General features: G+C 55.1%; 1 protein-coding gene across 1 annotated transcript in view; it reads right to left on the bottom strand.

Annotated features, from left to right (window-relative positions):
* The window catches only part of MYO7A (myosin VIIA), a 64,430-nt gene that overhangs the window by 27,246 nt on the left and 14,434 nt on the right, over positions 1 to 22,750 (bottom strand). The window contains exons 3-19 of the mRNA XM_006926861.1: positions 22,434 to 22,547; positions 21,117 to 21,270; positions 20,862 to 20,938; positions 20,123 to 20,242; positions 19,221 to 19,363; positions 18,006 to 18,216; positions 17,330 to 17,465; positions 14,515 to 14,621; positions 8,518 to 8,655; positions 7,029 to 7,187; positions 6,401 to 6,493; positions 4,234 to 4,328; positions 2,984 to 3,068; positions 2,188 to 2,406; positions 1,682 to 1,789; positions 677 to 886; positions 79 to 282 (exon numbers count right to left, since the gene is read on the bottom strand). Of these exons, the coding sequence (XP_006926923.1) occupies positions 79 to 282; positions 677 to 886; positions 1,682 to 1,789; positions 2,188 to 2,406; positions 2,984 to 3,068; positions 4,234 to 4,328; positions 6,401 to 6,493; positions 7,029 to 7,187; positions 8,518 to 8,655; positions 14,515 to 14,621; positions 17,330 to 17,465; positions 18,006 to 18,216; positions 19,221 to 19,363; positions 20,123 to 20,242; positions 20,862 to 20,938; positions 21,117 to 21,270; positions 22,434 to 22,547 (2,373 nt within the window). The remainder of the gene's footprint in view (positions 1 to 78; positions 283 to 676; positions 887 to 1,681; positions 1,790 to 2,187; positions 2,407 to 2,983; positions 3,069 to 4,233; positions 4,329 to 6,400; positions 6,494 to 7,028; positions 7,188 to 8,517; positions 8,656 to 14,514; positions 14,622 to 17,329; positions 17,466 to 18,005; positions 18,217 to 19,220; positions 19,364 to 20,122; positions 20,243 to 20,861; positions 20,939 to 21,116; positions 21,271 to 22,433; positions 22,548 to 22,750) is intronic.

Below are 22,750 nucleotides of genomic sequence, written 5' to 3'. Positions count from 1 at the left end.
GTCAGGTCAGCGCCGCACCTGCCCACCAGGGACCCGCCACCTCGGCACCTACACTGTCCACACAGCCCCAGCCCTCACCAGCTGGTCGCCCTCGTCGTCGTGGTACAGCAGCGGCTGCTTGAGCGGCCGCCGGGTGTAAGTATGCGTGGTCGTGCCCTGGAAGTAGGTGGCAGCGAACTTGGCGAATTTGTACTCAGAGAGGTCCTCCTCGTCCTCGTCAGGCAGGGGCAGGGCTGCGTCCAGGTCCTCCTCCACCATCTCCCTCCGCCCGCGCTCCAGGTCCTGAGGAGATGAGAGGGGTTCCCTGCCATGGGGGCAGATTCGAGCTGGGCTGTGGCCACCCACCCCTGTCGTGTGGGGCAGCTCTCCCTCCACAAGGGTGAGCTGTATTCACCCTGTTCGCTACCCAGACAGCGCCTGGCCCATGGTAGGTCCTCAATATACCAACTAATTAGAGTTCGTGAGTGGCCCTGGAGAAGGACAGTGATTGATAGCCCTACGGTCACGTGACAGGCTGTTGGCGGGACGGGGCCTGGCACCTGCAGGCCCTGGCCCAGGTCATCACTGTTGCCCTCTACTCAGAGAGGACCAGGTGGACTTTAATGCAAAGGGGCACAAGAGAATGGAGGGCCATCACACTGGGGTCTATCACCAGTCCCTGTCCTCAGACCGGTACCTCAAAGCCACTGGGCGCCTGGCCCTCCTGGCCTGGCAGGCCACCCGAAGTCCCCAGGAAGCCAAACATCTTGTCCACCATATCCGAGTGATTGATGGGCTCGTGGCGGGCTCTCTCCATCTGCTCCAGCAGCTCCTTCTTCCGCCGAGCCTCCTCCTTCTCCTTCAGCTCCCGCTCCGCATCCTCACGAGCCAGCTGGGCCAGGCGCTCCTGGAAGGTAGGGGTGATGCAGGGGAGACAGCCTCAGGGAGCAAGCCCTCTCTGGGGAGCCCATGAGAGTCCCTGCAACAACCAGGCTGCAGTCCCAAGCTCCCCCTGGGCCTCCTTACTGCTGGGAAGGACTGAGCCTCAGGCCTTGCCCCACTCAGCCCTCAGAGCCCACTGCAGACAGATGCACAGACAGAAATGCTGCCTGCCCTTCAGGGCTCAGCTGGAACACCTCCTCCAGGAAGCCTGCTCATGTCTTCCCAGCTGGAAGGAACCACCCAACCAGAAATCCAGCTTCAGACCATCACTGTCCAATGGAAACATAAGGTGAGCCCATGTATATAGTGGCTACACTTAAAATAGTGAAAAGAAATAGGTGAGATCAATTTTAATAATATACTTTAACCCAGTATTTCCAAAATATTATCTCAACATGTAATTAATCTTTTTTTAAAAAAGTACTGAGGTATTTTGTACTCCTTTTTTTCTTACTGCCTTCAAAATCTAGCACGTATTTCACACTTAGATCCCTTTGTCATTTCGAGTACTCAGTAGCCACATGTGGCTGGTGGCTCCATACTGGGTCCTCTCACCCTGGCTCACGTGTTGTCTCCAGATAGAAAAGGTGCTCCTGCAGGCATGGACCCTCTCACTCTGGAGCCACAGCCCTCTGTCCTTTGTCCTGGCCCAGGACCAGGCACCCAGTGCACAAAGGAAAGGAGGTTGCACGGACAGAGGATGGACAGCCAGTGTTAGGTGGAGGCTGGTTTTTTTTGGGCTGGGGCATTCCCGGCTCACCTGATGCTTGCGTTCAGCTTCCTCCTTGGCCTTCTTGGCACTCATCTCTTTCCGGAGCTTCTCCTCCTCCGCCAACCGCATTTTCTCAGCCTCCAGGCGCCGCCGGTACTGAGGGAAGAGGCAGCCAGGTGGGCACCAAGCCCCGTCCTTCCCGCCACCTCTACCCCACCCTACCCTGACTGAGCTCTGGGACCAGGAGCAACTTTGCCCAATAATTATAGGGAAACTGAGGCATCTGAGAAATTCTACAGGTTACACAGTGGCCTGGGGACAACACTGATCCCAAAACCAAACCAGGTTCATCTCAGCCTCCCAAAGATTCACGAGAGTGACTGGGGTCCCCAGCCAAGGTGGAAATGAGGGGTCTGGCCCCAGTTTTGTCATTCCTCCACAGGCCTCAGCCAGCAAGTGCAGGTGATTTGTCCTCTGGAGCAGCAGCAGCCCTCAGAGGGCACACCCCTCATGGGGCTGGGGACGGAGGATGCTGTGGACTTAAGACCTCTCACCTCAGCCCTGAGGCGCCGGTGCAGCCTGCGGGCGATCATGCCCCGGGCGTAGGCCTGCACTGTGAGCACGGCCCAGAGGCGGTGGCGGAAGGCCTTGCGCACCAGGTAGGCACGGCAGCGGGCCTGGAACTCGATGATACGCCCTCGGGCCAGGCGGTACTGCAGGTGCAGCTTCCTGGAGCGGTGCAGGGCCTGGAGCCGCAGGAATCCCAGCCTCATCTGCAAGGATGCAGCCCCCTCAGAGCCTCGCTCCAGACCCACCCTGCCCGCGGCAGTGTCACTACACTGGGCCCACTCCCCGACTGGCTTGCCCCGAAGGCACAGCTCTATCTCCCTCATACTAGGGCTCCCCAGAAGTAAGCTCCACCTCCTCTCACAAGTTCCCCAGGGAGCAGCCTTGGCTTCCCCTGAGATGGGCTCCTGAGGGACCCTGTCCTCAGACCGGGAGCCGGTCTCCTTCCTGTGCACCACCCCAGCCCTAAGTCCAGGCTACAGCCCAGCTGCTCCACCAAGGTCCATGGGACACACCTGCTCCTGGCTCCCTCTGAAGTCTCTAATGAGCCAGGGCTCACACCAACAAAACATTCCAGAAGAAAAGCCCAAACATTGCTGACCAGATGGGAAAAGCTGAAAGAACTGGACTTGGACTTTGGGCTGGAGGAATGGTACGGGGAGGCCGGGGCAGTGGCAGGAGGCCACCCAGTCCCCAAACACAGGTATGGTCTTGCTGCTATGGCAGTGGGGCCAGGTCCAAAGGCCTTGAGGGGCCAGGAGCAGCCCCCTTGGGGAGGCTCACCAGCTCGTAGTTCCTCCTGCAGTTGTAGCCCCGCCAGTGCCTCTGGATCAGGGTGGCGGCATTCTTCAGCTTCAGAAAGTTAGACCTGAAACAGCAGCATGATGCAGGAGCCCCCCAGAGCAGAGCCTCGGCACCCAGAGACGCCCAGGGTGCAGGCGGGGTTTGGAATGAGGAGAGCTGGGGTAGTCCCTGCTGTGTGTCTCCCGGATACATGACCTGGGTCATTACCACTTTGTGCCTCAACTTCCTCATCTGCAAAGTGGGTAGAATGAGGCCTGCCCCGCCTGCCTCACAGGCTTGTCACATGAGCCCAACAGGGAGGCTTTCCATTATTTATTAAATGAATAAATGTATGAATAATAAGTAAATAGTATAATATAAAAAATTAAAAGCTTTGAACACTATGAACACGACTTATTACTAACTTCCCCCTTTTATAGATAAATAACTGAGGCTCAGTGTGGTTGGGACTAAAACCCGCATCGTCTGACTGACTGACTCTAAGTGAGTGCAATAGTGTTCCCCTGCACACACCAAGCAGCTTCTACAGGTTGACAGTCACCTACTACCTGATGGAGGACAAAGACACCACACATCAAACAGCAGGTATCTGCTGAATGTAGACATAAACATAGGAAGAGCGAAAATTGAATACATTAGTGTGTGAGTGAGCCAGCAAGTCAATACCTAGATGCATACAAGAGCACCTCTGGGAGAGGATGATAAATGGACAGACAGACAGATAAACAGACAGGTAGGTGGGTGGATGGATGGATGGAGAGAGGGAGGGCATGACCAGATGAGATGCAAAAGGAAAAGGCTGTGAGATTTTTGTGGGGCTGGAATCACAATCCAGAGTCAGTCCTGACCATTTGTGAATTGTCACAGCGGTACACACGTCTCCTACATTGAATGTGGGATACACTTTGTAATTTATAAAATCTCGAATTTCCTCTTTGAGAAGTTTCATTAGGAATCTGAGACCACAGAGTGTCCACATGCGTGTGCCCCATGTAGCCACATGCACGTGCGCGTGCGTGTGTGTGTATACAGGTGAGTGTACTGTATTACTGGGCATATACAACACTGATGAGTGTGTGCAAATCTTGTGTCTTTGTGTTCATCCATGTGGGTGCAGGGGTGTGTGTGCTTATTCTTAGTGTTCACGCGGGAGGAGCAGAGGAGAGCCAAGCATATGCACATGCACCTGTGTGTGGGCTGAGGTGGGGCAGAGCCTTTCCCGCGCGTACCTGTCTTTGAACCCCCGGATGACCTTCTGGAGGAGAACGACTCTGTCGGTGATGGCCTTGTCCCGCTCCATCTCGAGCAGCGTGTCGTGGCGGTCCTGGGGGGCAGAGCTCCTGAGCCGCGCCCACCACGGTCTCCAGTCCCCAGCCGAGGCTACCAGGTGGGCTCTCCCTTCTGTCACTAGGACTTCAGCCCCAAGGCTTAACTGGGCCCCATGGGCTCCCAGCCCTGCTCTGGCCCCACAGCCATAGTACATAGAGAGGTGATGGTGGCTGTTTCCCAGAGGCCTGGGTGAGACAGACGGAGCAGGAGGAGCCTTATTTGACTGGATGGGGTCTGACAGCACAGCAGGCGCACACACTCGCTTCATTCTTGTGGCCTTCCTTGTGAGTCCCTGCTTTTCCAGATGTCTCTGTCACATCAGCCCCTGACCTGGGCCAGGCCACTGTCATATCCCTCCACGATCTTGGCAGCAGCCTCCTAATCAGTCTCCTGGCCTCTGTCGCTCCCACCCGGCCCTCCCTAAGGAGCGACCTTCCTAAAACAAATCCAACGATGGCCTTACAGTGATGCCCTATGGTTCCCAAGGTCAAGCCTGGTCTCCCCCTCCCCCCGCCCGCCCCCCTACCCCGGCACTCAGGCCCTCCATGATCCAGGCCCTGCTGACTTCTCCAGGCCTCTCTCCTCCTCACCCAAGCCGCAACCCTCTCTCTAGTTAGACAAAACTTCATCATTCGGTACATATGAATCGAATGTCTCCACTGCCAGCACTGGGTGAGGTGCTGGAGTGGAGCCACAGGGAACCAGGCAGACTGGACCCTGCCCTGGGGAAGCTGAGTCTCATGGGGGTGCCACATCCTCCAGATAATCACAGACCACACTCTTGTGGGCAGGGCTCAGCACAGAGTAGCTGCTCAGCCAAGCCTTTCCGAGTGAATGAATGAACGAAAGTAGACCCTGAGGCTCTGGAAACCACTGCCCATTTCTGAAGAGCCCGGAGAGGTGAGGATGGGTCAGTATGGCCCTCAGCACCATCTGGCACTGGGAGCCATCATGCTGCACACCTCCTCTCCCTTGACCCACACAGGCTGGGCCTCAGACCAACCCAGGCTCGTAGCCCAGCACCTGAACTTGGACGACTCGCCGCTCCTCCCTGAGCCCCTGAAATGGGCTTAACAATGCTACCTCACTGGGCTGCCGTGACAGCTAAATGAGATCATGGACAAAAAGCCCTTACCAGGGTCTGGCCAGTTATGAGACACACAGGCAGGGAACAGTGGACACATTTTTCCAATAAGGAAATGAAGGCTCAGGGAGATGGAGGGACTAGCCCAGGGCCCCGCAGCCAGAAAGGAGTTAGACTGGACCTCAGGGCTCCCTCCAGCTCACGGCTGGCTCCTCCCTTCCCTCCACCCAGATGTCCTGCACTGCCTGGGACCCACCCAGTACCAGAAGAAGGAGCCCTGCCCTGTCACCCAGGACAGCCAGAAATCTAGTACATCGGAAATGGAAATGAGGAAGCCGGCATGCTGGGAGCGTACACTGTCTGCCGCAGCTGCCCTGCCATCAAACCCCAGCAAGCTCTGCTCTAAGGCCGGGACTCCCCGTGACCCAGTTTCCTGCTCCCAGCCCTGCCAGGCTCCAATGTCCTGCCCAGGCTGCCAGCGGGGAGCCAGAGAACTCGAAGTTTGTGCTCAGGGAGGGCAGGAACAGGTCGGGGAACACTAGAGTCCCACCACAGCCCCTGGTGAACCCTGCCTGGCAGGAAACCACAGGAGGAGACCTAAAGATTCACTCAAGAGCCCACCCCTTCCAGGCACATTCCAGTTTACAGATGGGGAAACGATGCCCAGAAAGGGCCAGTGACCTGCACAAAGTCCCAGGGAAGACAGCCCCAGGGTCAGGATTGAATATAGGCCTTCCTGGTGAGCCGGCCTTGGTCTTCTGTTTTCTCACCCACCGTCAGTGCTCTGACCCCACCCTCAGGTCACAGATGGCTCCCCCACCATGGAGGCCTCATTCTCCACCTGCCCCTCCTATCACAGGCTACAGGACAAGAGGATCCAAAGGCCGAGCACTGACCCCATCTGATGCTGCGGCTTCTCTAGAGCTGCCACAATGGGGAGGTTGCAGACCCCAAGGCCACCAGAGTCAGAGAGGCTGTCTCACCTTCAGAAAGATCTTGGTTTTGCCGATCTGCCAGTCATCGTGGGTGCCCAGCACAGCCTCAGCCATGCGCTGGCACGTCCCCCGAAGGTCATCCTGGGGGAAGGGGTGAATAAGGGGATGGGCTGCCCGGCCAGTGTCAGGCCACCTGAGTGTTCCTCCCGAGGCTGGGAGGCAGGGCTCTTGCTCCAGCTCTGCCCTGACTCGCTGTGTGACCTTGGGCTGCCCGGCCAGTGTCAGGCCACCTGAGTGTTGGGAGGCAGGGCTCTTGCTCCAGCTCTGCCCCGACTCGCTGTGTGACCCCCGACCAGGTCCTGCCTGCTCTGATCCTCACTTTTCTCCTTAGCTCTGCAGCATGACTGCAAAACCCTCTTCCATATCTAACATCTGGGGCCCACTCAGCAGCCCTGGTCTCATCCATTACACTACATGTGTGATGTCCATGCCCACCAAGCATGGCCACTGGAGCCTTCAGATGCATTCCACTGCCTGACCCTCAGTTTTCGCAGCCATACCTGAGGCGGCTGAGCCGATGTCATGCCTAACACACTATGCCAGTGAGAAAACTGGGGCCCTTGCCCGGCCCAGAGCTAGGACCCTCCCTCCCGCCATCGAGGCCCCGGCTCTGTACCTGCTTGTAGGCCGGCTTCACACCGGGCAGCAGTACTCGGTACCGCTCCACGAACTCCACAAAGCTGTAGCGGATGGGGTAGCCGGCTCGGCGGATTCGGATGGTCTCCATCATCCCGGAGTACCTCAGCTGGCGCACACACAAGTGCCGGTCGAACAGCTGCAGGGCACAGAGCTGAGTGTCAGCACTGGAGGCTCCTGCTGGGAGGTCATCCCTGCTCTGAATTTCCTAGTCCCAGGTAAAGCCCGAGAGAGGCCAAGGCCCCATGGCAGATGAGGAAGGAGCAAAGGCAGGACTAGACCTGGATCTGCAGTTCGAACCCACACAACAGCAGAGACCCTTACACACGGTGAGCTGGTGCTTTGGGGGCACAGAGAAGAGATGGTTTAATTCCCCTTGGCACATCTGGAGGGGGCTTCGTGGAGGAGGCGGTCTTTACTCTAACCCTGACAGGAGAGAGGGCACCCGGGGTTGTGGGGGAGAGTATGTGCAAAGGCGTGGAAGCCTGAACGTGCAGGACATGTTGGGGGACTTTACTTCACCCCAAGATTACGGTTGTATAGGTGGTCGATGCCTCGCACAACCCCAGGGGGCACCTTTCATGTTACGGCCATTATGCATTTGTAATTATTCAGATAACTTTCTGGCCACTGACAGTAAAGTGCCTTAAGAAAGAGACACATTTTTCTAATTGGCACAAAGTCATTTTTGTGATGGCAGCAGGGCAGGGCCACTCGGGGTTCCTGGAGGGGCTGGGAAGGTCCTCAGGGGACAGGCTAGGGAGGTAGCAGGGAGCAATCAGTTCAATTTGTGTCTGAGTCTCTTGTCTCTCACTGTGATCAGAAGGGGGTCTGGACAGGGAGGACAGAGATGGAAAGGCAGGATAGTAGTAAGGATGTCCTGCTGCCAAGGTCCAGGCCACAGATGCTGCGGTCTGGACCCGGAGAAGGTTCTAGCGCATCTGAAAGTGGGAGACATGGTACCCACTGCCTTGGCAGGGCCCTGGCCTCCGTCTCCCAGGACCTCCTGCATTAGCTGGAGAGCTTGCTGGAGTCCTCTGTGACTCTCACACCCCTGGAGACCTGGTCCCGAGCCCCAGGGGCACTGGCCAGCCCACTCTGGGGAATGTTTCCAGGCAGGGGGCAGGGCTGGCTTCCGCCACCTGTTTCCTCTCCCTCCGGGCACTTTCCCTGGCCCAGCACTGGCCTCCTGACTTCCGTCCCTCTCCAGACCCCCAGGCCCCAGCTTCCCCCCAGGCCTCTGGAAAGAGCCTTGTGGTAAACAACACCCTCCTGAACCCTGGAAGGAGAGGAAGCCCAGCAAGGGGCAGCACAGAGTCCTGCTCTGCAGCCTCAAGCCCCTTAGCCGCCCTGAGCCTCCAGTCCCATATCTCAAATGTGTGGGCTATCAACTACCCTGCACCCCATGGCCCAGCCCCTCCATCACCCCAGGCTGGTCCTGGCCTGGCCCCCTGGCCGGGGCCACTTACCATGGGCTTCTTGAACTCGTTGGGCTTGATACAGCGCACAAAGAAGGGCTGGCAGGCACCCAGTGTGCGCATCAGCAGCTCCAGTGACCGCTTGAACTGGCTGCTGAGTGTGGGCGAGCGCTTCCTGGTCTCGGCGCCCTGGGGGGACGGACCACAGAGATGGGAGGGGCTGACCTGCGCCCCTCCAGCATTCCCGGAAGGGAAGCTGGAGGGGAGGTCAGTGGGCTCAGGGCCTAAGGGAGAACTGCCCAGGGAAGCAGGCTGGCCCAGCAATTGGGGTTATCCTGTGACTCTCCTGGTTTGGGCTTGGAGCTTGGGCCCCAGCTGCAAACCCTCTGGGGAGCCTCCTGGGACCTGAGCCAGGAGGAGCATGCATGGGGGGTTGGAGAGCTCTGGGTTCCACCCTGTGTGCTAGAAGGCTCTGGGAAAGGCACAGCTCCTCTCTGAGTCTCCATCCTCTCTTTCCAGGAATAAACAAGTGGCGGAACTTGGTCTCCTCAAGGCACTGGGGTTGTCCCTAGAGACGGGTTAGACAGACCTAAATCCCAACCCTGGCCTTGCCACCTCCTAGCTATGTGATCTTGGGCAGGTCACTAAACAGCACTGAGCCTCCCTTTCCTAGGTGGGAATAGTGTCATCTATCTAGCTGACAGGGCTGTGACAAGGTGGGTCCAGAGTATGCAAACAGCAACTTGGGAACCTGGGATGTAGACGGGGAGGGTGCTGCCTGTGCCCTCCCTTCCCTGTGGGATCAGCTGGTCAGCAGCAGGCAGGGTGGGGCAGACCCCAGTCAGCCTCCTAGGAAGGCACGCAGCTGGCCCCCACTCCTTGGCCCCAAGGCCCAAGGCTCAGTGCTCCATCAGCCTGTCTCTGGGAGAGTAGGCCAGCGACCCCTGCACCTCCCTACCCTGGTGGGGTCCCCTCTCTGAATACTGAGAAATGAGGGGCATGTTGTGGTGGGGCGGAGGGTAACCTGAGCAGCAAACAAACAGGAAGCAGATCATCTCAGACTGATACCGAGAAACTAGACATAGAGACTACATTTGATTCCAAAGCATTTTGATGTTATTGTTTTCCTGGAGATTTCTTTTGGGTGAGGATTGCTTATGAATGAATTTGATTATCATTGTAAGAATTAATACTTTAAATTAGACATAATTTTATCTGATCTCCTATAGCACCAAAAACCAGGGGTTCAGATATAGACGTGTGAGGTATGCTGGGGAGGCAGAGGCGTTTAACGCATAGACGATATGCCCCCAGACTGAAATGGAACCTGTCAAGAACAGCAAACACTTGATACTCTGAAATTTGCCGTGTTCTCCACTTTAGCTGTATTTGGAACATGACTAGGGTTTGCCAAGGGAAGCTGGGAGTATTTGTAGTGGAGTAGGGTGACTATCAGGTCTGCGGCCCCCACGGCTGCCCTCGAACCCAACCCAGCAGTAGCACTGGGTGACCCAGACTTAGAGGGGGAGCTGCTCAGGTCGGGCTGTGCCCAGCCTGCATTAGAGCCCCTGCCTTCAGCACACACACAGCATAGACACACTCATATACACAACACACACAGACACGCACAGCACACAACTCACAACACACATAGCGCACACACATATATGACACAAAGCACATACAGAGCACACCTGCATGGACACAGTACATTCATACCTACACGGCACGCACAAACACAACACAACAAGACACAACATACACACAGCACACACATACAACACACATAGCACACAACTTATACAACACACACCACACACATACACATAATACACACAGCACGCACAGAGCACACACGCACACACACACAGCACACACTCTTCTTTGGTTTTGATCACACTGGAACCACCTTCTGCTTTCCCTGCTGGGCAGTGAGTCCTGTGAGGACAGGCGGGTCTGCCTTGCTTACTGCTGTGCCCAGGGCCTGGCACAGTAACAGTCAACCACACTGCTGAACTGAGGAGGTACTGAACTCGTTCCAAGTGTCCATGAGCTCCCAGGAATTGTCCACCTTCCAATTGCTCAGGCCAAAAATCTAGGAATTGCCCCCTTCTCTCACATCCAATATGTCGGCAAATCTTGGCTCCCCCTCCAAAGTGGACACGGGGCCCGACTCCTTCTTCTTACCTCCTTCACCATCACCCTGGTCCAAGCCGCCAGCATGGCTCTCGGACAGCTCTCGGATGATTGTAGTAACCTCCAAACTGATCGCCCTCCTTCTGTCTCCCACACTCCACACCACCCTCCACTCCGCTGTCGACACAACAGCCTGAGTGAGGCTGTTAAAACACAAACCTGGTCACGTCTGCCCCTGCTCAAAAGCCTCCAATACCTCCCCCACTTGCTCAGCATGAACACCAAGGTCCTCATAAGGACCAACAAGTCCCACAGGATCTGGCCTCCCTGACTGCTAGTCTCTCCACCACCTGCTGCTCTTCCTACAATGCACCAGGCAGGCTCTGGGCTTAAGAAGCACCTTAGAGCTTTGCACTTGCTGTTTCGTCTCCCTGCAACGCTTTCCCTCCGGAATGCACGTGGCTGGTTTCTTCACCTCCTTATCAGCATTTCAGTATGGCCTTTCCTGATCCCCCTACTCAAAATTGCAAAGCTTCCACCAGCATTCCCCACTCCATAATTTTTCTCCATATCATATACCACCACCGGACATATTATATATTTTACATATTTATTTACTTATTAATTATTTCCCCTGCTGCTAGAATGTAAGTTTCATGCGGACAGAGATTTTTTGTTTTGTTTACTGCTACTATGTTCCCCCGAAGTAGGACAATGTCTGGCATATAATGGGCACTCAGTAAGTATTTGTGACTGAATGAATGAGTAAGTGGGGCTATGCAGCTGTAGGGTCTGTTCTCACTTCCCTCGCCACCTGGGTTCCTGATTCGGCTTTATTTCATTGAAGAGATAAGTGGTCCTTTCTGATATTCCTTGTTTTCCAGAGTAAGCTGAAGATATTTGGGGATGGGGGACAGGAGGAAGTAAGGGAAAAGTCCAAAAGTCAATGTTAAATGACTCCGCGGAGGGGATCTGAGGGGCAGTAAGCATGATGTGAACAGGGCTGGGAAGTCACAGGCAAGAAAAGCCACCTGCGCAAAGAGTGAACAAAGATCCTGTGGACTCAGAGCTCCGGGGACATGTGACTAGAATTAGACATTAATGGGGGTGGGGGGCCCTCAATGCCTTGGAAGAACTACGGTCTTCATGCTTGGCTGATCCCTCCCGCAGCAATGGCTGGGGTGAGGCTGCCCAGGGTGCCCTGGGGAGGCAGACACAGAGTGGAGGGATGGGAATTCAGGGCTTAGGAGCCTACACAGGATGCGAATTCGGATCACTGGCCCGAGGCATCTAGGCTTCCACCCTGAGGAAAGCATTGCAGCTGGTAAACTGTATCGAATAAACTGTGACTTCATTCACACTTCACCAAGTTGACTTCCATGTCCCTTCAACAGAGCTATCATGTTTCCAGCAGTTACAAAGCATTTTTCCCCCAACGGTGACGCTTACAGAGACAGCATGGTACAGTGAGAAAGAGCAGGGGTCTTGAAAAGTCTCACTTTAGCCTTCACTTGAAGGTGACCTTGGACAAGTCCCAGCACTTCCCTGAGACAGACCTGGATCAAATCCCTGTGTGTCACAAAAGCTGGATGGCCTCGAGCAAGCGCCTCGGCCTCTCTGGGCCCCAGCTTCTTCGGCTATAACATGGGGGCAACAGTAATTACCCACAGGGTCACTGTAGGGAGTGAATCAGGTATGAAATGTAAGTGCAGAGCTCACAGCCTGGCCCAAAAGAGTAGATGTAATTGGTGTCAAATTTGTCGCCACTGTATCTAATAATTCTGTGCTCTAGAAACTCCCTCAGGAGTGGATCATTTCTAGAGACCTCAGGGTCTTATGCTTGAACCTCTCCATGGTGCCTCAGCAAGTAGATTCTAGTCCCAGGGTCCAGGAGAAGGAGCCTTAGAGCAGGAAACTTCATGGGGAGGTCTCCAGATGCTTCCAGATGCTTTGGAACGAGAGGAGAGAAGAAAGGAGAAGACGGGGTTCAATGGTCTCCCAGGACTGTCAAAGACCAGGAGGAATGGGTGGGCCTGGCAGGGAGTGGGCCGGGGACTAGAGTTGGAGAGAAGAGAGTGGGCCCAGACCACACCTGTCTCATCAGTGCTGTGACCCTGCGCTAGAAGGGTTCATGGTCGGGGCTGCTGGGTGCTGGTGCTTCAGGTTCTCTGTCGGTGGCTCTACATTCACCCCATCAGCCACATGGGCCACAGCGTTGGCCTTGGGAGTGGGATACCAGGGCAAATCCCCGGGGAAGGACAGAGGCCACCGTCCAGACAAGCGCCCTGCTTTGCTGCTATGGCTTTCGTGAATTGTCTCAGAATTCTGCGAGGCACTGGGCAGCAGGGGGATGCCGGATGTGTAGGAAGGAAGACGGACTCCGCATGAAGACTAAATGTGGAGGACGTCAGTATTAGGCAGAGAGGAAATTGAGGGCTGAGAAGAGAAAAGGGAGGCAAAGGGGATGGCAGAGAGATGCTGCTGCAAAAAGTCTCCAGCACCTTTGGGACCTAAAGCGCCTTGGGAGCCACAGCTTGAAAGTGGTGGTCAGGACACACCAGGGATGCTGTTCTAGGACTTAAGGAGGTCTGGGGATGATGAATTCCACTGTCAGCTCCCCAGGATGCTGAGACTTGGGGTGAATCACACGCCATTTCTGAGCTTCAGTCCCCCACTTGCAAAATGCAGAATATACCACCTGCCCCTCCTGTTCCACAGGATTATCAGAGGATCTGACCAAGTCGCGGACGTGGGCACACTTAGCAGGGCCTGGCTGAGTCAAAGAGACTCAATTCGAGAGAGAGGCCTTGGGAGACACGGGCTCCATCCCAGCTCTTCCCTGACTCACAGGGTAGCTGAGCAAGTCTTGCCTCTTTTTCTAGGACTCAGTTTCCTCCTTTAAGAAACTGAGATGCCTGCAGTACACACAACTCAAAAAACAAAACCACTTCACAAACCACTCCACAAAAAACACACTCCAAAAAGAAAGAAAGAAAATGCCGGCCCTTTTCCCAAGCCTCAGTGCCACTGGGGCCAAGGACACAGCCCAGCCCCAGGGGCCACTGAGGCCTCTCCCACCATCCTCTGGCCCCGGGCGGGGTCTGGGTCTTTTACCTTAGCAGAAGCTGCTGACTGGCGGAGAGTGCCCGATGAATAACCACAGAGAAACTACAACAGGAACCACAGTGCAAGGCGAGATGGGGGGAGGGGAGCAAGGAGAACGTGGTGGGTCAGAAAACAGGGCAAAACCCACAGGGGCAGAGGTCAGGGCTCCTGGGGGCCAGGGGCAGCGAGGGCACCAGGACGGGCCCTGAGGGGGCAGCAGCGCTGCCCCTCCCCGTGAGCCCTTCTGTACATCCTTCAGGAAGCCATGGGACAAGAGGAAAATATGAAATGAAAAGGCATACGACACATTCCTGAAGAAAAAATCCACCGGACTACCACCCTAGGGGAAGGAAATGTAGACGGCGGGAAATTCTCCGTCCCCTGTATTATGGGGTCCAGGACTGACACAAATACACCTTTTGTGCCATTTCTCTGGACACCCACACTCATCCATGTCCTCGGGGCTGGATGTGCTCCCTTCATCTGGGCTCCCTGCTAGCACTAGGGGTCCAGGCAGCGGGGAGAGGGGACCCCCACAGTAAACTGAGTCCTGATTAGGCTCTAATCTGTAGCCTCTCACGTGACCCTTCTCTGGGCCTTGCACCCCACCTGCACCCCCTAATCAGTACAAGAAGACCAGATGGGAGAGTCTTAGAGACCCCTCAAGGGCCCTCCTGGAACTACAGCAAAGCACTGTAACCGGAGGGGCTCAGCCGAAGCTATTGGACAAGGGAGGAAGGGGGTGCTAGACACTAGCCAGGCTTTGGGGGGCCCTTCCTGCCCGTGGAAGCCCAGCCCTGACGTTACCATTGCGACGTCAGCCTGGAAGATCTGCTTGATGAACTTGTTCTTGGAGGAGTGGACCAGCTGGATGATGTCTCCATGGAGGGTATCTCGGTTCTTCTCCAGGAAGCCTGGGCAGCGGCAAAGGGCGGTCACACCTCACCAGCTCTGGCAGACAAGACTCAGCCCCTCCCCAAATCCTCCTCCATGCCCAGGAGGAGCTTCAAAATTCATCTAGTTCAACCACATCCATATTACAGTGGGGACACTGAGGCCTGGTAATGACAGTGTTTTGCTCCAGATCACAGAGAAAGTGAGTGGCAGAGCCAAAACTGGAACTCTGTCTTGTCAACCACACAACCCTCCTCTTCCAGGCCCTGTCAGAGAGGAGGGCAGGAGGTCTCAGTCTCCAGGAGGGAGCAGGACCACCTTCCTGACTGAAACACCCCGGTGCCTGCAGTGCTAGCCTTAGTCTTTTGAACGAAGGTGTCAAAAACCCTTGTAAGTAAGTGTGTCACATGGGAGAAAATAGATATTGATCTGGTGCCACCTAACAGTAAAGGAATCAGTTAAAAATAGCTTGTATTTGGACCATGTCTTATGTTTTACAAAGTGCCCTTGCAACTCTGATGCTCACCACACCCCCTGAAGATGCAAGACAGGCAGGAATTTATCTTCTCAGGAGTTAAGCAATGTTCAGACATGCTAACACCAAGTTAAGACAGCAAGTCAAAGGCAGAGTTAAGACAAGCTCCCAGGACCCCTAGCACAGCCTAGGGAGGCTCCCCTGCACCACAAAGACCCCAGAGAAGGCTGCTAGGGACTTCCTAGGGACTGAGGAGTCAGAAACTGGTTAATGGGGGCCCTTGCTAGGATGAGGCAGGAGAGGGGGTGCCCAAGGTCTGGGGATGCCTAAGGAGGAAGAACACTGCAGAGAAGCAGCACCCTCCCCGCACAGGACTCAGGGTGTCCTGGCTGGTAGATGGCACAGACACCCATTGCTGGGCTGCCTGTCCAGTGTCTGAGGAGGAGAGAGCTGCAGGAGGCGCTCAGAAGCAGGAGAGTGGGCTCTGGTGTTGGGACAGAATTGTTTGTAGGACTCTAATTAAAGCTCTATGACAGACTCACCATGGGACCTTGGGAAGGTTCCCCCTGGGCTTCAGCTTCCTCATCGGTCAGATGGGAATGACAGTACCCATAAGCTCTTGCTTCTCTTCATATCACCTAACACCACCCATGTCATAAATGAAACGCTAGCTTAAGACAGTATTCTCGAACCAGAAAATGCTAGTAGAATTGTTTAAAGCAACTCAGAAATGATTAGTGACCTCAGGCAAGTTGTTTCCCTCTCAGGCTTTAGTTTGCAAAACGATTAAAATAGACGATCCTTATGTTCCCTGCAGATCTAACATTCTATAATTTTATAAGCACGTAGAGTTTACTCATTTTCATTTCTGTATCCCAGCAACAGTGTGAAGCTTTGTATAGAACAGATGGTCAGTGAATGTTGGTTGAACTGAACTGAAAGATACAGTTTTTTATTACTCCAAACAACAGACCCACTGGTTTGCCCAACAGTCCTTCAAACTTAATGTTGGCTTCCTTCTTTCTAACAGAGGGATCAGATCTCACACTCCATATTTTAAGAGAGGGCTGATCCTATTCTTGCAGCATAGCTCACTGATAACACTCTCTGCCTTCTGGATCAACTCAACGAAGAAGTATGAACCTGATGGCTTTTTGCTTGTTTATTTTGAATTTCACTGGCTTGGACTGTGGGTGGGACCCTTTGAGACCGAATGGCAGGAGAGCAATGTAGACACATCCCACAACTGATGCCCGTTCAAGGCCAGCCCTTTACACCAGGGTGGGAGGTGTGGGTTGGCAAGGGCAGTCTGCAGGCTCTTGACGGACCCTATAAAAATTTCAAGTGGGGTAAACTTGACTGTGTTCTGACCCCCTTCTTCAGTTCTAGCTTAAAAATGAACTCAGTTACATATTCCAGAAAGAAAGAAGTGCATCTCCTTCACAGCTCATTCTTGGTCTTGTCACTGAAAGAGTCTTGATGAGTAACTGAGCTGGTTCTAAGCTTGGCTTTGCACCCAATAGACAATATTGTGTAAGGACAGTTAACCCCCTTTCTGAGCCTCTGTTTCCCGTATGTGCAAAAGAGCACTGAGCTCACACACAAGAATTGAAAGCAGAGACTCAAACAGATACTCGTATACCCATTTTCGTGGCAGCATTATTCACAACAGCAAAAAGGTGGCGATAACTCCAACGTCCATCAACAAATGTATATATAATAGAATATTAATCAGTCATGAAAAGGAAGGAAATCCTGTCACATGCTACAACATGAATGAACCGCAAGGACTTTGTGCTAAGTGAAATAAGTCGGACGCAAAAGGACAAATACTGTATGATTCCAGGCACTTAAAATAGTCAGATACATAAAGACAGAAAGTAGACTAGAAGTCAACAGGGTCAAGGGCTGGGAGTGGGGGATGGTGAGGAGTTGTTGTTTAATGGGTACAGAGCTTTTATTTGGGGCGATGAACAGGCTCTGGAAATAGGTAATGATGACAGTTGTACTATATTGTGATTTTACCGAATGCCACTGAATTGTAGACTTAAAAACTGTTAAAACTGTAAATTTTATACTATATATTTCATTACAATTTTTAAAAATCTCTCTAAAAAAAAGGAGAGCACTGAGCCCAATATTTCCTACAGCCCCTTCTCTCTCCATGTTCCTGGTGTCTCTGTCCTGGGCTGGAGAAGGAGAAGGGCAGGAAGGCCCACTAGCAGACAGCCGCCCCGGCCAGCCTGCCTGTACCTTGGCTCTCATAGTAGACGACGCCGGCAAAGTGGTTGATCCCAAACTGGGTCTCGTGGTTGTTCTTGGGAGGAATGTAGTTCGAGTTGAGCTTGTGCTGGGAGTTCAACTTATGCAACATGGTGGTGTCCGTGCCCTGTGGAAACGGCAGGGTAGCTGTCGAACCCACCCTCTTCCCATTCTCCACTCTCCCCACTCTCCGCCGGGCCCCATTGCCTGTCCTGCCCTGTGTCTTTGCACCCCCTCTTCTTTCTTTCTCGAGAGCTTACTTTCCCTCTACACCCCACACAGGAGCTCTCTGGGCCTCCATTTCCCATCCGTTAAGTGGATGAAGTGGAACGACACAACCTCGATAGCACATTCCGGTTTAGAAAATCTGTTCCCGTGAGTAAAATCACGGGAGGAGCCCCTCCCCCACTGCAAGCCGTATTCCTTGTCTGGAGTGCCTAATCGGGGCCAGCTGCGTGCTTAGAGCTTCACTGGTCCAGAACCCAGTGGACTGTAGATGATTCTCAAACGTCAGATGAGTGCACTTGAATTGGCCCCAGAGCCACCCTGAGAGGCAGGTGTCAGTCCCATTTTGCAGATGAGGAAAGCTGAGGCTCCGTGTAGAGGGGAGTTGTGTGTCTCCGGCCAGTGGGCAGCAGTGGAAGACCCCTCCCCGCCGCAGGCCCACCTTGGGGAACTTGCTCTCCTCATCGATGAGGGAGATGATGTTCATGGGCTTGTTGGCGATCATGTCCAGGGCATCCTGGTTGTCGGTGAACTCGATGTGCAGCCAGTCGATGGTCTCCAGGTCGTACTCCTCCTGCTCCAGCTTGAACACGTGCCGCACGAAGAACTGCTGCAGGTGCTCGTTGGCGAAGTTGATGCAGAGCTGCTCAAAGCTGCGGGGGTGGGGTTGGGAGGCAGGGGACATGGGACAAGTGGGGTGTTGCTCAGGCCTTGCTCCACCACTCAGGGGTCCAGCTCTGCCTGCATGTGCAGTGTGCCCTTGGGCAATTATTCCCATAGTGGACTCTTTAAGCTCTGAGGTGGGGTGGGATTGTCAGGCGCAACTCCCCCAATGTGCAGAAGAGGACCAGAGAGGGCAAAGCACTTATCCAAGGTCAATCAGTGAGCCAGAGGGAGATTTAAGGCTAGGGCTTGGGCTCAGGACCTCCAGTTCAGGACCCTTTTCCCCTGCATGACAAGGCCCTGTGGGGAATGCTGGCAGGTGGGCCCCAGCCCCCTGGTGGAGCACCTGAGAAGGGAAGAGCCAAGAGGCTGGGAGGTGGACATAAAGAGAGATCTAAGTGTCAGCAGAACCTGGGAAGGTGGAGGACGACAGTTGGAATCAGAGCCTTGATGGCTGATGTCTTTGAGCCACCGACTCAATGCTCTCCCAGGTGACATTCTGTATATTCAAAATAATTTCAATTATTTTGCCAGGGGTCCTGCCGCTAGGAAATGGAGCAGGGCCAGCTGCCTCCCGCCCCAGGATCCACCTGGGTCTGCTCCATCTGTCTCGTCTACTCCTCACATGGCCCCAAAGAGTGCGGGACACCAAGCATGGCCAAGACCCCTATCTCAAGCTCAGTTCACACCTGGCCTCACCTGCTTCAAGGCACCTTGCAGCTTGGACACTGGACAGATCAGCAGTGGAGCCTGGAATGTCCGTGATGGTATAATAGCCTCCCACCGCCCCCAGCTGGCCTCAGCTGACCCTGGGGACTGGACAAAATAGGAAGGAAGGGGAGAAGGCCCACCAGGATGACTGGAGTCAAATTTTCTAACAGCCTGGCAGAGTGTGTTTGGTGCCAACTAAATGTAGTTTAAAGAGAGAGATGTGACATTTCTTACACCCATGCCGTGGAAGAAAATTCCCACGGGGCAGAGCCCCATGTGGTACCTGTTGACGGCAAAGTTCTCAAACCCGAAGATGTCCAGGAGGCCGATGGAGCGGCGAGAGTTCTTCACTTCCTGGGAGGGGGGCTTGTAGATCGCAGCATTGATCTTGTCCACAATCCAGACAAAGAGCCGCCCATAGATCCCCTGAGAGGCGGGGCAGGCTCGTCAGCCACTGGGCCCAGCTGCGCCCTCCCAGGGAGACAGGCCAGGCTCCTGGGCCCTTTGCGGCCTTGCCCCTTCTGTGGAACAGCAGGCTGTCTGAAACCCCCAAGCCTTAACTCAAGCTGTTCCCTCTGCCTGGAGCACCCTTTTCTGCTTGAACAATTCCTGCTTACTTTTCAAATATCTGCCAAGAAACCTTCCCCAACCTGGTAGTTTGGAAAGGAGCCCTCCTTTGGGCTCCCATCTCTCCACCCACCTCTGTCTCCCCATCGGTTCTGAATATCTTGAGGGTCCTAGAGCCCAGCAGAGGGCCTGGAGCAGGAAGGGGCTCAATGGACAGCAAACACGTGACTGTGGAAAAGGGCAGGACTTGGCGCCCTCCCCGCCCGACCCAGTACCTCTTCAGTGTCTTTTTTGAAAAGACCAGAAAGGATGTCCCCTGGGCTGAGAACAGCATAGAAGACCAAGTACCCAAAGAATACGACGCAGCATGAGGCCCAAGGGGCTGGGGATCAAAGCAGGCCAGGGTGCAGGGTGCAGGGGACCAGAGCTGGCAGGGCCCCTGGAGGGCATCATGCCCAGCCCCTATGGGACGAATGGGGCTCAGGGTAAGATAGATCCAAGGGCAGGCCAGGGGCAAGGTCTTCTGCCAGCAGTGTGGACTCCTCGGCACCTGCGCATCAACACCCCAAACTCCGCGAGGATGGCGAGACCCCGGCAGCCACCCCACAGATGGCCTACCTTGACGAAGGCGTCTCGCACATCCAGCGCTTGCTCCCTGCTGAGTGGGGTGGACACCGTCTCCCCACGGGTGATGAGGGTGCGGCTGGTCAGGCAGTTCATCAGGTCCGGGGGGTTCACCTTGTGGGGCAACACCCAGGCACTGACGCAGCCGGCGCCGGCCAGTCCTCTCCACCACACCGGAACCCCCCTACTTTCTAACCAGGCCTCTCTCAGACTGTTCCCTCCACTAAGAACACTCTTCCCCATGGCCCCACAGCCAAATCCTCCCCAGCCATCAAATAAATCCCACCCACATGGGAAGGAATTCTCTCTCCTTGACAGGCCCTTCCTGCTCCCCTAGCATGTTACCTGTCCCTCCCAGGACCGGCTCTGACTCTGGCTTTATTCATCCCAGTTTTCCAACCCAGGGCAGAGCCTAGCGTTTACTAAAAGACACACAGACTGACTCACTTGGAGCCCCAGGCCCAGGGGTCTCCCCACTCCCATCCTCCCCAGGGGCAGCTGGGCTAAGGTCAGCAGTGGGCGGTGCTCCTGGGCTCTGGGCTCTTCTCCTCTGGGACCCGCTCCCAGCACAGAGCCTGCGGTCACTTGGTTCTCACTGCTGAACTTCTAGGACTCTCCAAGTTCAGGACTGAGCTCCTTGGTCCCCGCCTGCCCAGTCCCCTGAGCCTGGAATCAAAACTGTCCCTTTGAGAGAAATAGAAGCCACTGTGGAGACAGAAGGCCAGGCACTGACCTCGAGCAGGGACGCAGCTGTGGCCAAGGACGGGGAGAAGAGGACCTCGCAGGCATCCAGGTTTTCGAATGTACGGGCTGTCAGCAGCAAGAGGGCACAGTGTCAGGCAAGAGAGGGTGGGCATGGGGGCAAGGAAGTCGTCTAGGAGGGCCAGGCACCACACTGAGCCACCAATACCCACTGGACAGCTAGGTGTCGTGCAGCCCTTGGATTCAGTGCAGGGCTGAGAGGGCGTGTACCGTTCAGGCCCCTCACCCTCATACTGCAGGTTGCCCAGGTGCAGGATGGAGGCCAAGAGCTTCGAAATCTCCCAGTTCTCAGTGTCGGTGAACATGAGCACCTTCATGGCAGAGCGGATGTTGGCGTACTCTTGGCTGTCCTCCCGGCCCTCACACGTTATGCAGTTACCCTGGTGGGCAGGTGAGGGAGAGCGGGTACAGGAGGGCATCAGGGAGGCTATGGGTACCCCCAGAGAGGCACTGCGTGGGCCTCCGGAAAGTCTAGAAAGCTCCTGCCTGGGCTTCTCAAGAACACGTTTCCCACATCTGGTGACTATGGATGTCTCTTCTTCTCATGAATGAGGGGAGCGGAGTCACTGATGTCAGGCCTGGGCTGTCACCCTGCCTGGTAGTCACAACATCGAGGCCCCACCATGCTCCCCTCCCCGCATGGACACTCACCCTCAGGGATTTGAACCTCTCACCAGGTGTAGCCTGGGGTGGAAGGGGGAAGAGTAGCTGCAGGTAGGTGGAGCATGGACAGTCTGCCCTATTATGTGTCTGTATGAGACCTGTGTACATGCACATGTGTGTGTGAAAGTGTGCCAGCCAACTACAGGAAGTGTCCAGGAAGGCCTGTCATACCTACCGCGCGCGCGCGCGCGCGCACACACACACACGCACACACACACACACACACAACCTTTGTTGTTCCACATCCCTCAGATACCATAGCCCACACTTGTGTCCAGCTCCAGGCAACCAGTTATAGGCTTTCCCCGGGGCTAAGGAAGCTGGTGCCCCCAAGCCAGCCTGCTGTGTACATGGCCCCTGACCTGGTATTGAGTGGCAGCAATGGCCCCAAGGCTCACTTTTCCTTAGTGGCCTGACAGCAGCAGAGGCGCAGCACCTGAGTCCTGCAACCAGCGAGCCCTTGAGGCTGAGGCCACAGCAGCCTGCACCCTGCAATGCTGGGATCCTGGCAGAGGTCTCAGCCTTCATGTCCTCAATGACTGAACGAACACAGCATACGTGTGCAGGCAGGTCTGTGTACGTGTACACGTAGGCATGTGCATGTCTGTGTCCCTGGGTCTGGGACATCTACACACATTAAGGAATGTGTCTGTGGTGAGAATATGTCTAGACGTGTGTGCAGGTGGATGCGTGCCCAAGTAGGGAACAGGCCTTAGGGTATATGCAAACCCAGGGTGAGCTGGGCAGGTCAGGGGACAGGAGAAAGCCCTCGTGGAAGTTCCCACCCACCAAGCCTAGAGCTGAAGAGGGGCTGGGTGGTCTGCTCCTGACCTCACTGCGGTGAGTGTCCCCCTCCATGAGTGCCCCACCTGGGCCTCACCATGGCCAAGTAGTTATAGTCTGTGGCCTGGCCCAGGCCCAGCTTCTTCTTCTGGTCCTCGCTCATACCCTCCAGCATGCAGTAGAACACGTGGTAGTTCCTTTCATCAGGGGCCTAAACAAATGGACACAAGATGTTGGGAGACAGAGACAAGAAGGCAAGAGGAAGCCATCAGCAATGAGACAATCAAGAAGACTGGAAACACAGTTTGCTATTTTAACAACTGGTTTTCGTGAAAAAGCCCCATGGTGTTTTCACGGTGGGGCTTCAGGCATAGGCAGGCAGGCAGCAGCCTAGGGACAGCGGAGGCGGTGCAG

The sequence above is a fragment of the Pteropus alecto genome, unplaced genomic scaffold, assembly GCF_000325575.1.
Source record: "Pteropus alecto unplaced genomic scaffold, ASM32557v1 scaffold7, whole genome shotgun sequence".
Lineage (NCBI taxonomy): Eukaryota > Metazoa > Chordata > Mammalia > Chiroptera > Pteropodidae > Pteropus > Pteropus alecto.
Note: the sequence above shows the minus strand (reverse complement) of the source record. Positions and strands in the feature narration are given on the sequence as shown.